Source organism: Apteryx mantelli, chromosome Z (genome assembly GCF_036417845.1).
Source record: "Apteryx mantelli isolate bAptMan1 chromosome Z, bAptMan1.hap1, whole genome shotgun sequence".
Classification (NCBI taxonomy): Eukaryota; Metazoa; Chordata; class Aves; order Apterygiformes; family Apterygidae; genus Apteryx; species Apteryx mantelli.
In genome coordinates, this window is record NC_090020.1 from 54694620 (window position 1) to 54713078 (window position 18459).

At 35.2% G+C, this 18459-nt stretch overlaps 1 protein-coding gene across 2 annotated transcripts in view; it reads left to right on the forward strand.

The window, feature by feature from the left end:
• TMEM161B (transmembrane protein 161B) overlaps positions 1 to 18459 on the forward strand; it is a 42289-nt gene that overhangs the window by 9229 nt on the left and 14601 nt on the right. For both annotated transcript variants that reach the window (XM_067316587.1, XM_067316586.1), the window contains exons 3-7: positions 3067 to 3147; positions 7145 to 7242; positions 9045 to 9201; positions 16110 to 16261; positions 16823 to 16883. In XM_067316587.1, the coding sequence (XP_067172688.1) occupies positions 3067 to 3147; positions 7145 to 7242; positions 9045 to 9201; positions 16110 to 16261; positions 16823 to 16883 (549 nt within the window). The remainder of the gene's footprint in view (positions 1 to 3066; positions 3148 to 7144; positions 7243 to 9044; positions 9202 to 16109; positions 16262 to 16822; positions 16884 to 18459) is intronic.

Here is an 18459-nt window from a genome sequence, read left to right on the forward strand (position 1 = left end):
GATATCTGTGTAGGCCTTTGCATTTTAACAAATAATCAGGCTTTACCAACATGTTACTTTTAAGTTGCTCAGCTGCTTCAGTCCTTCTATTTTCAGTCTATTTTGGAAAGAGAGGAGAAAACTGATGTTTTGCTGTGCATTCATTAATGACCTTCATTCAAATTAACTAGGGCATATCTGTGCTGCTTTTCCTATTCAGACTAACTTGAATATGTCAGAGCCACAGGGCAACCAGTTCTGGGATCTCAGCTTTAAACAAGCATAAGCTACAGCAGATATGAATTACAAATTTTTAACTCTGCCTTTATTAAAGCATTTGTTCAAATCTTTTTGTTTTGAGCTTCTAAACACAAGGTGTATAGGATTTATTAATTAAAAAAAATTTTGAGACCTATGTACCATTAGTTTTCAGTATAAATCACTCACAGCATAGTCCTGTCGAGAAATTAAGACTTAGTTGTGGTTTAAGCATCCTTGATTTGTCCTAGTCCTTTACACAGAACAAGAATTTTGTCTATGCTGCTGTATTAGGTACTGTTTGTCTATCTGTGCAGGAAAGATTGTGAAAAATTAGCTTCCAACACAAGTGAACCTTTTCATACTTAAGAGATTATCATTACTTGTACTGTCAGTATGTAAAGTTGAAATCTGGGAGATGGTGAATGACCAAGCAGAAGACTATTTTTGTGCTTTCCCACACTTTGTTTCTCTAGATCATATAAGGATGGGAAGAAATTAGTATCTCTGTAGTTTGTCCTTTTGGATGAAAAGGTAGCTGCTCTGATTTTTATTTAACTCTAGATCTTACAATGTCTCTGGTTTGCATTAGAGTTCTTTTGCAAACAGGAAATGTTTCACCTGGGACCACGTATGATGAAAATGAATGAATGAAATAATTTTCACTCTTACCGGTCCCTCAAAAAAAAAAAAAGGTCTCCCCACCCCCCAAAATCCTTGTTTATGCAAAGTGTCTAGCTTTTGCCCTTTTTCAGTGTTTTAACTGGTAATGAATTTCTTCAGGGGAAATTTGTTGTACAACTTTTTGAATCTCTGTGGTGTATTAGCTTGTGTTAAACTTTTTTTTTTTTTCTCTTGAACAAATCCCAGCATCAACTGATTATGTAGTTTGTGTCAGTAGATACTGTTGTGCTGTATGGCAACCCCTGTTAACCGTATTACATTCTGTATAACATTACCAGCTTGAACTCTTACTTATCCATTAGATTTGTTTTTTTTAATGATTTTAGGATGGTGTCTATGAGTTCTATGCAAGTGCCTGTTTAACACTTCATTATACTAGCAATCACACTTCTGAAATTGGGAGCTTTTCCTGCAATGTGTATTGAATTTTTGCCATACTACTGTTAGTTGTTGTCGTGTCCCCCACCCTAGGCTAGTCTAGTGTCAGAGATGATGTCAGGACAGAGAGGCTATGTTTCCTGTTCAAAATCTGCCAGGCAAGCATATGCCCAGCGATACATGTGTTTATCTATTCTTCCTCCTAGTCTTTATATTGTGTTTCTTGTAGCACATGGTGTCCATGTCATCACAAGGAAGATAGGGAAAAGAATAATATTGCTTGTTATGTCTGCCTGGACTTAAAAAAGTTTCTGCTTTCCATATGAGAGTCTCATTGCAGTGGACCTCCCTCTGTATTTGTGCAGGCACTGTTGCCTGAAGAACAGCAATTTTTTATGCTTATACAAAAGTCCATATTCTGCAAATATAAAAATCTGTGGATCTGACTTCGGCTTGGGACAGGCAGCCTTTCCCAAAGAGAAATTGAAAGTGTTATCCAGTGACAGGATTGCTTTGGTTTGATGGTTATTTCCCAAGTTTGCCTTGCCATTTTTTTGAAAGAGTATTTAGCAAAGTCCCTAATTCACCAATGTAGGTTTGAATTATTCTACTTGAGGAAGTTTTCTTAACTTGGGAAATGCTGACAGTCATGGATTTCCTTACTGACTCTGATTATTACCCTATGCTGAAAGCTGGGCTTTGCATTGCAAACTAATAGCCTTCTACTTGAGAAAAGGACTTCCAGGTAAATACAGATAAATTTTTCCAAGTCTGCTCCCATTAATGCTTGGCCTCCTTTACCTCAGCATTTCAGAGTGGAAATGAGAGTAATAGTTGTCCTTCATCTGAAGGGCAACGCTCCCTTGCCATATGTGGTAAAGGCTTTGTTTTGGCTACTAAGGTTCTTGTCATGCTTAGAAGGTAGTGTAAAATGTACCACCTAGAGACTTAGCCATCCTTTTCTTTTTCCCTCTAGAATTTTCTTGCCACTAGTTGTCTCTCAAATAAATGAGCAACGTGATGGAGCATTTGCTTGTGAAAGTGGGAAAATGTACAACTCAGCTACATATAAATTAATGACTTCTTAGTAGTGCTTAAATATTAAATCCATAAAAGCAATAATGGAGTGTGCAAATATTTTTCTAGGTTACAGTTATGTACCTTTAATTTATAACTGTCTATGCTTTTGTTAGCTGTGGTGTTCGATGTTTCCTCTTTTGAGTGAGAGCTGAAAATATCACTGAGGTGTTGTGTAGGACGGGATTGTAAATATTAAGAGCATGTCTGTGAAAGAAAAAAGATGGGTAAAGGTTACTTGATCATAGGTATTCCAGATCCTGGAAAATTACTGTTTTGTTGAGAAGAATAATTATCCTTAATAAAATCATTTAGAATATGGTTCTGATGTGTAACTATAATATAGTTATTTTAGTGAACTTTTTCACTAAAATAGGTACAGCGTTATTTGCTGTATTTGATGACAACTTGAAAAATCAGTTTTAAGAAACATGAGCTTTCACTTGAATGGTGCGTTGATAGTGGCAAATCTTTCTAATTAAAACTATCTTGCATGCTGAAGAGAATTGAAGTTCGGCTGCAATTGTTCAGTTCAGAGCAGCGTTGGTACTTACAAATGTATTTTGGTTAGGTGCTGCAAATGATGTTTTTGTGTGTGTATGTGTGTGTGTTGATATGTAGATTTTAAAAAAACCCTCTGAATGGCTAATACTGACATTGTTTTACTGGAGTTTTTTTTTTTTTCTTTAGTTTACGATGGTATCAGCATCCTACTGAAGAACAACTACGGATTCTTGCAGGAAAACAAAGAGGGAAGAGTAAAAAAGATAGGTAAATGCTTGTTTTAATGTGTGGGGTTTTTTTGGTTGTTGTTTTAAAGCATAACCCATATAATAACTTTACTGGCTAACTTTTGTCTTTGTGTGAGTCTAAAACTTCGTTGCGTGCACGTGCCCTGCTTACTTTGATTGCCGCAGCTCTGTCTGAGCTGTGCTCTTTTGGTTTAACAGAGAGCTTAACATGCCCAAATTGTGCGGGACTGTATGATTCCCAGTCCACAAAAGTGATCTGTAAAGTCGCTAATTTGGTGGCAAGATTTTTTTAAATGAATCTCTGCATTTGGGTGAAGACTGAGAATAGCAAATCTTCTATAGGATTGAAGCTCTTTATCTTGAAGCAAGAGAAGAAAGATTTGACTATATTAGTTGAACACAGGATTACTATGAGCCACTGCTCTTACACAGCTGTGAAAAAGGTAAATGTGCTCCCAGGATGTATTAGGTGAGGTATTTCCAGTAGAAGAGATAGGGAAATGTTAATCTTCTTGCACAAGGCACTGGTGTAGAACTTTATCTGGATTACTGTGTACAGTTCTGATCACTCATGTTCAAGAAAAATGAATTCAGACTCAAACAGGTGAAGAGGAGGGCTGTTAGGATGATCCAGGAAACGGAAAGCTTGTCTTACAAGAGGAGGCTAAAAGAGCTTGACTTGTTTAACCTAGCAAAAAGAAGGCTGAGAAAGGATAGTGTTGCTGTGTGTCAACTTAAGCTGGAAACAGATTCCTAACCATCAGGCGTGAAGTTCTGGAACAGCCTTATCAGAAGGATAACTGGGGCAAGAACTGAGGCTAATCTTGAGGTGGTGGAGCTTTCAGTGTTTATGCAATATTTCTAAATTGGCTATGGGGGGGAAAAGGGGGGAAAATTTTTTTTGTGTGTGTGACAGGAGATTTCTTTTAGTCCTTTTTCTTTTATTCCAGTATGAACTACTCTCCTACAGTTCTTAATATCTAACTTATATGCAATCTGTGGATTAACATATTATCTATTCATTATAAAATCAAAGCAAAAATTTTCCGTTTCTTCTTTCTTAAGCTACATGGGTAGCAACCTTATTTGCTAAATTTTGCAGTAAAAATAAGTCTTTCCTTTTAATATTAAATGACTTTAATTTTACTTGTTTGTCACAATATTCTTCTAAATTCAGAAACTCATTTTATCTAAAGGTTCTGTAACAAATTGAAACAAAATAGTTAATGTAAACATCATTACAATTTATAACTGTTCATTTAACCAGTGGTATTTAGTCCTGCGTAAAATAACTTCAGTTACATAACTGTAAGTGACACATTCCACCAATATGAGCCTTAAACAGAAATACACAATCACATTACCAAATAATAATTGTACTCTACTCCTAATGACTTTCTTCAACTCTGGCAACCTTCTGCCATCCAAACTATGTGTATTCTCTCTTTCACCAGAGCAATCATATGCTCTCTGCCAAGTGGAAGTGTGGCATGTTAACGTGTACTTACATGTAAGCTTAAATTTTGTAATCTTTGGAAAATTTACTGTGAAACTTAGTAGGAAACTGTTTCACAAGTCACCAATTTGCATTAAGTCCTTTTAAACTTCTGCATTTTAATGTTTCAAATGTAATGCTATAATTTCATGTCTACACACTCAACTTTTGGGTCACTTAATTATTATAAGATTGGTCTAATTGTCATAGTACATTAATGTGTAACTAAAATACAGTTGTAATAGCTGTATGTAGTTGTTTGTATAGAGGTAAATCTTATTGATGGGTATGGGACTTCGGAGAGTTGAGACTTAAATGCTGCCGCCTTTGTTCTCCTATTGTAACAATAGGATGTGTAATAACCTGACTTCTCAGTCAATGAATATACTTCTCTGTTCTTTGAAGAAGCTGCTGTTATTGGAGGAGAGGCCTATTTTAAAGTAGGAATTGCTCCTATTTACTTGTTCTGGATATACTTTTTTAGGTTGTGTGTGTTGGAATGCAGAGCCAAGGAGATGTGAGACTGAAATAAAGGTGCATCTATTGACTTTTCCCATGTGTCTTCAAGATAAAGAATTTGATTTTTTTCAAGCCCAAAATCTTGTAAAATATAATACCTGCTCCTTACTTAAATACTTTTCCAAATTTGAGTTAGTAGAGAAATGGCAAAAGGGGATCCAAGGAACTTGCTTGGAAATTAGACTTGGAAACAGCTTGTATCTTCCTAGTCCATTTTATTCAATGCATACTACTTTTCAGTGTATTGTGCTGTAAGTTATAATAGCACATGAATATCAGATAGTTTTTCTATTTCAGAATGGTTTGCTTTATATTAAATTGTTAGGCTAAAGAAAAGGTCCATAGCTACTATGAATTACTCTGAATTAAAGGCTGTCAGTGATGCTAGGTATGTTCTGTGTGTGTCCCTTGGGATAATTAAAGTATAGGAGCACCAAATTTTGTTGAGCTGAGATGACTTCAGTTATCAAAATGCTCATCTCACTCAAGATGATGGTACTCCTGGGTGCGCACAGGGGGAAAACATAAGAGTGTAACGGGGGGGAAGCAGAAGCACACAGAAATCTGCAGATATTCAAGTGGCTATGCAGTGTTTGGGAGTTCTAACTTAGACTTGGACACATGATTTTTCTGAGTAAGGCTTTAGACTTTTATCTCTTTTTTTTTTGAATTTGCTCTGTAAAAGTTCTGTGCTTCAGTTAGGGGATATTAAGAATTAAGATGACATGAAAAAATAATATTTATTGATGCTTTATGCTGTATTCTCATCTTACACATTAGCTGGTAGGACATCATTCTTTAAGTTCACAATTGATTTAAGTTCGTTTTCATGCTTATGTCCTGATGACAGTTCTTTGAATGGAAAATCCACCTCTCTTCTTCTGATTTCAGAGATGCTATTCTAAAATGTGGCAGAGATTGCTGTTTTTCTAACTGTTTAGAGATTTTGTGTTCTGTGGTGTGTGTGTTTTTGTTGTTGTTGTTTTTTGGTTTTTGTTTTGCTTTGTTTTGCCTAGCAAGACATCTTCTGGTCTGCTTTAATGATATGTTTTTGTTGTTGTTGTATGGTATTTTTAATATAGTAGTGAAGTAAGTTTTCTACCCTGGCTGGTAAAGGTGATCTTTCAGGCCATTTCCTTACAAATTAACTAATTACCATAACAAGGGTATAAATTGAAATAATTCTATGGTATTTTTACACATTTCTTTTTAGATTAGAAAACTGTCTTAAGATTGACTTTGCTTGATGGCTAGTAGGATAGATCTGTCAAGGATCTAGGTTCCTCCAGCTCAGGTGATATGCTTACTAAGCACTCTGTTGTGACCAAAAGACCTAATACTGGAATTTGGAAATTTCAGAAATTTGGTTACGTTTTGCCTAACCACCTCAGTTATCTTCTGAGCTGGCTTACAGTGTGTTAATTGCAGTGCACGTTCAATGAACTGACGCTCCCAAGTCTGTCTTTCAGTTCAGAGACTTTAATGCAGCTGCCTTTTAGTGTCCTGGCCAAACCTCAATTGCAAAGTCTCAAATTAGCTTTGATTTTCTTGTGTATTTGTATGGCAGGGTGGATATATTCTGCACTGTACCTGCAGTCGTATCACTAAACTCTTGAGACTGGGAGAACCTGTTGAAACACCCTATAGGTTATTGCCCACCTGAACTATGAAGTTCCCTTTCAGAGGAAACCAGTGTGCTGGAGTAGAGGGTGATACTCTCCTAATACGTACTCGGGATGCGGCATACAGATGCTGTTTAGATGTGTATGTGTAACAGTAGTAATATTTCAGAGCCTTGCAAGGTAAAGCTAATAATTACTGACATACCCAGTTGTTTCTCAAGATATGTGCATGTTTGAACTTGAGTTAATGCTTCTTTACCTAGATAAAAATGTTTGCATTTGGGAAAAAGTGATCTGCATGCTTCTTAATTATATAATGACATTTCAAATTTAACAAGTTGATTTTGTTGTATCCATGTGTGTTATTTACTTTTTTACAGAAAATATAACGGTCATATTGAAAACAAGCCCCTAACCATTCCAAAAGACATTGATCTTCATCTGGAAACAAAGTCTGTGACTGAAAGGGACACTCTAGGTAAGAATAAATGGATGCAAACAGCAGTATATTGTGTCAAATATATCCTGACATTATGGCACATTGTTTTCTATCAAGTGTTTATTTGCAATTAACACTGGAATATCTCTTGATAGACAATGAAAGAATAAAAGCACAACTGATTATAAAGTGAGAAGGCAAGAGTTAGGGTTAAATCTCCTTTGTTGTTCCATGGGTGACATCTTAATAGCAGTGTTACAGAAAAGGATGAGTAGGTGAAATCCGGCATAAAGCACATCTATTGTTGCATCAGGCATCCCTAGCAATATGAGACAACACCAAAAGGATCACATCACTCAGTGTATTTGAAACAGACATAAAAAAATGTGATCATAGCTTTGTACAAGAAAATGACAACTGGCAGATGTCGAAACATGCGCTTTCTTTTCAACTAAAATAGGAAATGTACTGTAGCATTGAAACCTAGACCTTTCACCCACACATCTGAAACTTTGAAGTAAAATATTCAGAAAACAAAAGTGACACTGCAGAAATAAGCAGCATTAAATGTTTTGAAAGTTAATAGATGTTTTTATAATGCTAATTTTTGATTCTTTAAACATAACCAATTTTCTGTTACAGAGAAGTCATACAAGGATATGTAAGTATGTGTGATACATATTTTCTCCCTAGCTATGTTTTTGCATGCATGTGTTGTATGCATGAATATAGAAAGAAGGCATAGTGCTGAGCGGGAGATCTCTCAGCTTAAACTATCCAAAATAGTGCTGAGAAAACTTAACCTGTAACAGAAATACACAGCTTTTTGAAACTAGCATGTAAGCAAGCAAAGCATTCACAAGTTTCAGTGTTATTTGAAGCAAATAATAGTGTTGAAGCATCTCCCTGAGAGCAAAACAAGCATCTGCTAATAGATACTGATAGTGTAGGGTTTAAGTATCTTTAAAAAGCTATATATACAAATGTGCATTAAATCTAACCAAATTGTTGTTTCAAAATAAGTACCAGATTTTCACTGAAATACAAGGATTCAGCCGGTTTGTTGCCTTTGGCATCAGGTGCCTTGTAGACAAATGAAAAATGCTCAGTAATATTCTGTTTTTTTTTTTTAACCTTGTTAATACAGGAAGCCGTTTGGGAAGGTGAGACTGCTCTATATTATCAAGAATTGGTCTTTGCAATTCCTAGCATCTATGGGAGAAAGAAAACTTCTCTCTTTGCAAATCACCTGGGGTACAGTATGTTCCCCAGAATTTTCAGGATGGAGTTTACATAATGATTTATTGCTAGGCAGGAGATATAAACAAAATCTTGGAGAACAAACCATCAGTGTTTTAGATTTGAGTTTTTTAAAGAAAAAGAGAAAGCAGTTATATATAGTATATTAAATGATTGTCAATGGGCTTTTAATCTTAAATAGAGAAACAAAACTCTTGCTTAGAACTGTAATTAGATTTAAGTAGAGGACCATTTTCTACCTTGAAGTTGAGATCTAAATAAGCTATGCTTCTTGATATTAGCAGGTTGATTTAGAAAAGCTGAAATGGTTAAACAGTAACACCTTGTAGCCTCAATAATTGCTGAACAGGAATCCAATATCAAGCAACAGGTGAAGAGTGAAGTTCAGGTTAAAAGAAGAGGTTGCTGAGTGGGGAAAAAAAGAAGTTGCTCTTTTTGCTGTTGCTCTTAACTTGAATGATCTGGACCTCAAGAAGCAGCCTTGAAAATAATTTGCAATTGTCACCCCTTTCTGTATATGTCAGTAACTTCCTTTAAAATATCATTACATGTCTTAAGATTTGTAAATTTATATTTTTCAGCATTGCATTATTTTCCTGAATATCAGTGGCTGGTGGATTTCACTGTTGCAGCTACAGTTGTGTATGTGGTGACTGAAGCCTATTACAGTATTGTGAAACCCTCACCAGAAATGAATATCAGCGTAGTGTGGTGTCTGCTTGTCTTGGCCTTTGCAGTGTATCCTTTACTATTTTATTGAATCAGTCTGTCTGTTCCAAATAGCTCTTACATCATTCTGCAATTCATAGAAAGCTGTGTATTGCTGATTTGCAGAATAAATACGTATTTAACATTTGGATAGAGGATGTGTATGCTAGTGCTGATGTCAGATAATGTATATGCTATACATGCTCTTTGTATGTGCTGATATAAGTAACTTGCAAATCTTAATACCAGACCATCTATGGAAGAAAATCCACGTATGTGATCAAAAAGTCAGTGTTTGCCTGTAATATGTATAACGGTTCTAAACTAATTTGGTTTTGCCCAGCTGGGCAATCAGGAATAGATTTTTGTATCTGCAAGTATTAAAACATTTGCAGAAGTTTGCAATTTACCACATGCTTTTTGTTTTTCATATGTTTAGTCTGATACTTCCTTAGCTGAATAATCACTTCTTGCAAAGATGCATGCATGCATTTGTATTTTTAGATGAAATTCAAGATACTCTTATAATGAAGCTTATAGGAAAATAAAATGTGTAGACTTTTAGGAGCTGAGGTGGTACTAGGTTTTCAAAGTTCAGTGAACAGCTCAACTCCCCTCTGAAACTGAGGGAGACAAGCAAAGTGTTTAGGAAACAAGCAGTATCAAACTATAGAAAGAAGCAGCTGTGATGTACTGGGGAAAACAGTATTGGACATAGATGCTTGTGTGGTAATTAGTTATTTTTCACAGACCAATCCATACTTATACTTTGGGGAGGAAATTAGCCTTTTAAAGATGTGAGAGGTGATGAATTGATGGAATTGATTAAGGGCCTGGAGGAAAGCAGGTTATGGAGAGGTGAGTTAGAAAATGAGTTTGTCCAATTCTTTTGTACCCTCAACAGCTAATAACTAGATAAAGTGCTCAGTTAGACTTAGTATAGCACTTGAATATTCAAAATTTTTTCCTCTGTGGAAATGCCTCTTATTCTGTATAGAAGATCATATTGTGATCTTTTCTTTTGGTGTGATCTCCTAGTGATCTCTTGTAAAACCCTTGACTTCTGATGTTTGGTTAGATTTGTCTGGCAGTTCTGGATATGCTTACTGCTTGACTGTACTTAATAATTCTTCAAGTGTGTGCTGCCCTTACAGTAAGGACAGTAATTCCTTTTCAAAGTAGCTTGCTGTATAAATGAGAACCAGAATTTTCCTGGTAATGGGTAGGAACTTTTTAGATGGGGGAATTGACTCGGATTATGAAAGAACAAATTGTTTAGCAATAGCTTGCTTTCCAGACAAGGCATTTCTCCATTGACTTTTATCTGTCAGCGGACAGAGCAGCGCAAAGGTGTTTTTCTAATCTACTAGATGGTGACAAGAAAATTAGTGCCTGACTCTTGTGCACTTTAAATGATATTATATGTATGGTTTTAAGCAGCCTTTATTTTATTTCTTGGAGTGAAGTATTTCTCTTTTAATCGTGACAGAAGGAGAGAGAGGTAAATACTGGTTGAGAAATCGAGATGAAGGCCAACACCTTCCAATCCCATTTTGAGAACGAGGGGGAGGTTGTTACAGCTCACGGAAAAACAAGTTTAAGACACTGTAGCCATAATATATTCTTAAACGTATGGGTGGCAACACCCTCTATTTGCTTTGTCTTTCAAACAAATCTTGGGTGTAATCAGCTTAAGGAATACTACAGTAATTGCAGTTCTAGGTGACAGACTTGTAAATTATTTATTGGCATGGATTATATGGGAAAATAGACTGAAGCATTGCTTTCTTGCAGTGGTATTTAAATGCAGTCCTAATCACTGCTTTCATTTGGTCATCTATGGGTCATGCATTCAGAGGCAAAACCAAACTCAAGTATTTAAAAGGATTGAGTTGCAAGCTTTCTTTCTCAGTAGTGTGAAAATGCAAATAGCTATTAGGGTCTTTTTCTGATTCTTTCTTTCTCACCTGGGCTGCATTAGGCAGAGTGTTTCCAGCAGGTTGAGGGAGGTGATCCTTCCCTTCTACTCAGCACTGGTGAGGCCACGTCTGGAGTGCTGCATCCAGTGCTGGGCTCCCCAATATGAGAGACATGGAGCTACTGGAGTGAGTTCAGCGAAGGGCTATGGAGATGATCAAGGAACTGGAGCATCTCTTGTATGAGGAGAGGCTGAGAGAGCTGGGCCTGTTCAGCCTGGAGAAGAGAAGGCTCAGGGGGATTTTATCAATGTGTGTCAGTATCCGATGGAGGGGGAGTAAAGAAGATGGAGCCAGGCTCTTCTCAGTGGTACCCAGTGGCAGAACGAGAGGCAGTGGGCACAGTACTAGAAAACTCCACCTGAACATAAGAAAATGCCTCTTCACTGTGAGAGTGGCCAAGCACTGGAGCAGGTTGCCCAGACAGGTTGTGGAGTCTCCATTCCTGGGGATATTGAGATGCTGACTGGACACTGCCATGAGCAGCCTGCTCTGGCTGACCCTGCTTGAGTGGGGTTTGAACTAGATGATCCTCCAGAGGTGCCTTCCAACCTCAGCAGTTCTGGGATTCTTGGTTACCTCATGGTTAACAATGTAGATAAATAATTTCAATATAAAAAACTCTCTTATTGTGTTAGCAATACTTTCAGGAAGATTCAATGACAATATGTTCCTTGGAGGCAGCAGTTCAGCAGGCCTGCTGTACCACCCTGTATTTAGTGTTTTTGAAAGGCTGCAGGATACCGGGTCATTTCACTGATGGCTTTTCATGGTGATAGTCTGCACACACTGTGCCGTTTCCAGTAGCTAAAGAGGAGAAGAAAAGGTATTATAGAAGCGTTGTGTGGTTTTTTTTTTGTTTTTTTTTTCTTGATTATCAGTCTCCACCTGCCAAATGTGAATTTTGGCTTTAAAAATGTATTTTGCAATGTTTCTTGCAAAAGTAGCTAATGTTTATGAGAACTTACTATGTTGTAGGTTACCCCTTCTGGTTCTTGCTATACAGTTTGCACGTAGTCACTAGTCAAAGACAGCTGATTTCCGTTATTTTGAAATTTGGATTGGTGGCTTCTTGTCAGAACAAAAATTAAGAATTTATTGACTAAATGGTTGTTCACAATTTTACGTGTAGTAGTTGCAGCCAGGGTACTTGTGAAGGGATGAGTTTGTAACATGATAAAACACTTTTCTGGGGAGGGGGGAAAGGGGAGAAACATGTATGAGGATAGAGTGAAGGTGGACAGTTTTGAGAGATGATCCATCTTAACAATAGTATGTGTTTAAATTAAATTACTCTGCTTATGCAGCTATGTAAGATTCATCATTGAGAACAGTTGAATGACATTCTAAATCAGTTGTCTTTATGCAACACACAAATACATGTCCTTAATTTTTTAAATCTGTTTTAAACCTTTAAACAGTGTTGTATACAATTCTTTCTCTTGCAAAGGCAAGGTATTTAGGAAAATTAATGCGGAGTAGGAAAAGTAATGTATTTCTTAGTTGGGAAGCTGTCAGTCATCTGAAAAGATGATCATTCGAGTTACCTGGTTAGGAAGATTAGTGAACTTTACTGGCTACTTTTGAAATATGTCTTTACATGTAGTTATAGCAATGGGATAGAAAAGGAAAGCAGTAGACTTTCTTCAACTTGATTGAACATTGATCTAGGAAAAGTTATCATCAGACCTTGATATAACCTCTGGAAGCCATAAACTGTTTTTTTTTTTCTACATACCTATAGTTAGAAATGATTTAGAGGGCTTTATTTGGTTTTCTATTATGAATCCAAAAGTTCTAGCTATTTTACTAGACATGAAAGTGGATCTTTTTAACCATATGTATAAATACCGATGGACTGTATAGTAAATGATTCAAAAATTCTAAAATTATAGCATCTTAAATAAGAGATAGCATATGTTTACTAGAAATAATTCTATATATTCTGCAAGTTTACCACCTTTTGTGAAATAAATGAAGTAAAAAGGAAAAGAAAAAAAAACCAAACTCTTATCATAGCACTCATGGCTTATTTCTTCAGCAGATCTTGAAACGTAGGTCAAGCGTTGAAAGGAAGTCATGAAAAGAACTCATTTCCTTGACATAATGCTTTGACTTTCTCCACCCCTGAAATAGTAGTGATGGTGATTATTCACATGTGACTGGAACTCTGTTACCTGGTTTGCATAATCCTTAATTTGTCTAGAGGTATCTGAACCTGCACTGTAATTGGAATTATCAATGTGCTTTCTTTTTCCCAGTTACTTGTTTTCGGATGCTTTGGGCACAATCCATAATTGAAAATATAAAGTATCTAGGAGACTTAAAATCTGTTTGGAGGTAGCACTGTTGGTCACAAACTGTTAAGAAATACTTTGTATAACTTCAAGATTTGACTTTAATATATTTTTGATTTGTGCTCAATGTCCCTAACTGTGTAAGGATACTTCGTTTAAGGATGTATTATTTTTGGTGCAATATCTTAAGGTTACGTTTTGAGAAAAATGTTTATAAGGATAGGAATTATCTTGCTCATCCTAACATTCTTTTAATGGTCAATGTAGAGAAACGGACCTTTTCAGAACACAGTCTATATGACCTATTATGTGCCTGTTTTTAGGATGAGGTAAGTATTTCTTTAGATATGCCCGTTCTTTCTATTAACTATAAAGGGAGCTTAACCTGATTACTGTAAACTTAAGAGTCAAGTTAGATGCTGTGGTTAGGCCACTCTAACGTGCATATATGAATACTTTTCTGCATATAGATGAAATACAGCAATGCATATATTAAATGCGTGCTGCTTAATGAAGTGCAGTATTGCATACTCATATGCTTTTGTGAGAGATTAACTGATGACAGTTGAAATGTTTTATTGAATAGATCCCCTAAAATGGATTTTCATGTACTCTACATCCTAAAATACACTTGCAGTATTTAAAAAAGTACAAATATATATGACTATGTTATGATGTAGTGGAAAAATGTGTATAGTTTACACTTATTTTATTTATTTATTTTTCTTCCTCTTCCTTCTTTTTGGTTTTTCAAAGCAAGTAATGTCTGGAGTGATCTCCAAGTATTTTATTTAAATATGAACTTGATATCACTTGCAATTTGAAAAAAAAATCAGTTATACTGGGCTGCAGCTTACATTAATAAGAGTTGACAGTGTATTATGAAAAATTTATGTAAATCTACTGTATAGTTTTGGAGCTAATTATGTTTAGAAATGCATTAAAAATGAGAATATTCAATGAACATTTTTTAAACAGCTTGATAACAGAGCAGGCATCCTCTTAGATGTTCATATTTGTGGCACTGGGGTTACATGAAAGGACTTAAGGTATCATACCAGAGTGTATAGTCTCCTTTTTTCAAAATGGGAAAGGAATAGATTGTATTTACTAGATAACACTAAATATGTGGTTAGGTGGGTGTTTAGTTTTGATAGTTGAAAAATCTTAAACACATGCATGTGAAAGTAGAGAAACACAAGTTTCATCTTTTCATACGTTTTCTGCTTAGGAAGTAGTCACGTAATAATCTAAGCATCAATGCCATGCCACTGGTCACTGTTTCTTACAAGGCAGGTCTGCAGTCCGTGTGAGGAGAAGTTTTCATATTTAAGAAGTTTTATCCCGTTATTGCGGGAAGTGCCTGTTAGGGCAGCCTGTTCCCTCTCCTTTGTACACCTGGTGTCTCCTGCCTGCCTCCCCAAACACAGCACGAAGTTACTCTCTCTGGTGTTAAGAGTATTTGCAAGCGTCTTGTTTCTAAAACAAAAAATCTATTCTGTCTTTCTTGACATTTATTTTAAAGTACAACTTTTCTGCTCTTACACAAAGAGTTAAGTTTTTGCTGCTTCCAGTAATCATCGTGTTCTGAAGATTCAGAAAAGGAAATCTAACTGAAAGGATACAGATTTTGTAAGATGACTGGGAAGCTTTAATCATTTGAGAAAGTTCAGCAGACATTTGAGAGAAAAGCTTTTGTGTTAAATACTTATTGTGCGTTTTTGCTTTTTGTTGCCCTTAATTTACAAACAAACAAGCTCTCTGTCCTCACCTTAAGTCTCTCAAAATGTCTAGCCTTTAAACCAGGAGGGAGGACAGAATTCGCTGCCTGAATTTTTCAAGAAAAAAGTATCGAGATGTGTGTGAGGAGGAACACCTTTCTACCTTTTTCTCCCCAAAGAAATAAAAAACTAGTTTTGTTATATACATGTATTTTTGTGTGTGGTTGGATATGCATGTCCAAACAGACATTCACATACAGTTAATTCAAGATTGAAGCAGTGTTTTGACCCAGATGATTTCAGCAACAAACACACAGCGACTTGAACGATGCTATATTTTTGTGTTTGAACTCTGGATTTCTGTAGTGCAGAATCTTGAATGTACCCATTTGGGGTTGTGCATTCTGGCAGAACATGTATAGCTCCATTGTGGTTAAAAAAATATGTATTCACTTCCCTGTGTTCACTATTGTTATAGTCAAAAGTAATGTTTTGAATTTTGAAATTAAAATACATGAAATCTTGAGTTGTGTAGTTTCAATGGAATATTTTTCATTTAGCTTGATGTTTTATGTTGAAGATATACTTGTCTCCTTTTGGTATAACTTCTGTAAATTATTTTAATTATGACATAACTGGTTTAATTTTCCCTGGTTGATAGTGAATGTCATCGTATTTTGCTATCAGTCAGCCTAAATCAAAACAAAACTATATTCCAGAATAGTGTATTCCTAGTTACCCACTATGTGATTGTGTGTCTGTGCTTATCAAACTTTCCCAATACTGTAAAGCATAATTAACCTCAGATTGGCCTAATACCTGTTATTTTTTTAACATTTTGCATCTTAGAACAATCTTAGTATAGATGACCAAAATACAGTTTTATAATTCTTAAATATAGTTATTTTACAAACTCTATTTTCCTTGACCTTTTTCTTGTATAGTAAGATACTGTTTTCATTGACCACGCATTATTTCAAAGTAGAGGATGGAGGTGAAAGATCAGTGTGTGTCACCTTTGGCTTCTTCTTCTTTGTGAAAGCAATGGCAATCCTGATTGTGACAGAAAATTATCTAGAATTTGGACTAGAATCAGGTAACTACTTTCTTCAGTGTTTGCAATAGCCCTATTGATTACCTGACCTGAAAATTTGATTTTTAAACTGTTAGATGTTTTTGAGAATATCTGTATTAAAGTGAACTTTGTGATACATTTTTAGGAAATCTTGCTTTGGAATATGGATTCTGAAGGATATCTATATATTTTCCCTGCTTTGTTTTAAATAGTGTAGTCTTTGCCTAGATTGCTTGTTTTGTTAATTATATTTGTATTCCAGTTTTATTTTTAACCCATTTTGCTTTGCATAGTAAAATGAAGCTCCTCTACAGAAAAAAAATTACTTATGTTCTTAAAAAATTAATGTAGATTTTATTCATGTTCATGAAATGTACAAATATCAAAGAGATGTTTCAAAGACTGCTCATGTTAATAACCAAGTTTTATTGCATTGTGGCATGCTAATTAGCACATATAAGAGCTATGTTGGACATACGAAAATTTGTTTTAAAGATGTTCTGTTACCTAGCATTTCATTTAAAAAAAGACATTCTGTGTTTGTACTGTGATAAAATACATATATTATATGTCTCTCTGCAGGATTCTCAAATTTCTCGGAAAGTGCTATGCAGTTTCTTGAAAAGCAGGGTTTGGAATCCCAGTAAGTTTCTGGAAATACATTGGTCTTCATTATGTTGCATTAATAACTGAACCACTTGGATTTTCTTAGCAAGCATTTGTGTTGCATGCATTGCTTTTGTATATGCTTGTACTCTTGTATTAATGTGAAGGGATGGATTAATGAAAATAATCCATTAGTATTTGCAAATAACTGAAGTTCCATATGACTTTAATTCTGATACAGTTTCTATCCTAAAAGTTGGTTGCAGACCATGAAGTATAGTTCAAAATTATGAACCTCTTTCTCATTGTAATTCTTAAACAGTTCCTTCTTCTTTGAGAAGAGTGCTTAAATCAGGGGATAATTTTTTTTTGCAGTTTCTGTGGTATGCAAGAGCATGAGAGGGCAAAAGCCTGTGATGGAGCCTGTGATAAAGTTGGAATTAGGAGTAAATTTTGGCTTTCAGTCATGTTTTCAGGTGGTAATAGTATTTTCCTCTTATGCAAATACATCTGCTTGCTATAGTACATCCAAGTTTTGCATAGACTGACAAAGGAATGCTTCATAGCTTGTGATGTTACTTATATGTACAATCACTGTCATAGCCTATGTATGTTGTAAAACTGACTTCTGCCACAGTCTGTCTTACACATATTCCCTAAAATGCTTGTATGGGCTGTGTCATCACTGCTGGCATACAACTTTAAATTTCTTGTTCAGAAGTTCTCAAGTATTGTATAAGAATTATAATTTTTTTTTATTTGTGAGGAACAGAAGTTTCAAATACATATACTTAGAATAGTCTGTCATTTATAGATGTAGATATTTAATCAGAAAGAAGCCCTTTAGCTGATTCCCATGTGTATCTTAACCATTCTTTGCTCTGTTTTTCCTAAACTATTCAGAATTTACTAACTTCTATATTAATTTTCCTTTTAGCATCCGTTTCTTTTTTCTTAAATGTTTGCAGTGCTTTGGCTGTTTATAGCAGTGATTGAGTTGACGATGTTGTCTCTTGTTAGTTTGAATGGCACAGATTAAGAAAGAATCTGAAACTCGTGGGTCACTAGGCTTGGTTTTGTTCCTCTTCGATCTGTTTTTGTTGTTTGCAGCTTTTTTGTCTTTTGTGTAATCAATGGTTATTAATTCAGTAATTCAGTTGATCCTGATTTTTTTTTTTTCCAATTCTATTATATACTGAATAGATAGTTCATTGAAACAAATGATATTAGTTGCTTGGAAGAGACATGTTAATTAGCCACATGTATGTTATCAATAAATCTGTGGATAACTGGATTAATAACAGTTTGATAGAGCTATTTAATGGATAAAGGTTGAATGCAAGAAGTAAAAAAAAAAAAAAAAATCTGGTTTTGTCTTTGAGCAATTAAAACTTGCTGTGTATCTGTTCTTCTATTAAAAATTTCATCATTAAATTCATTCTACTAACTAGTTTTATTAAATAACTGATTGTCAATTACAATATAAAATTTTTCATTTTTGCTCTACTAACAAATTTAACATCTTGTAGGAATTAGTTTGAGTTTTTGTCTTCCTACATTGAAGAGCTTTCTGTTCTTTTTAATAAATAAATAGGTGACTTGATTGTTTTTTA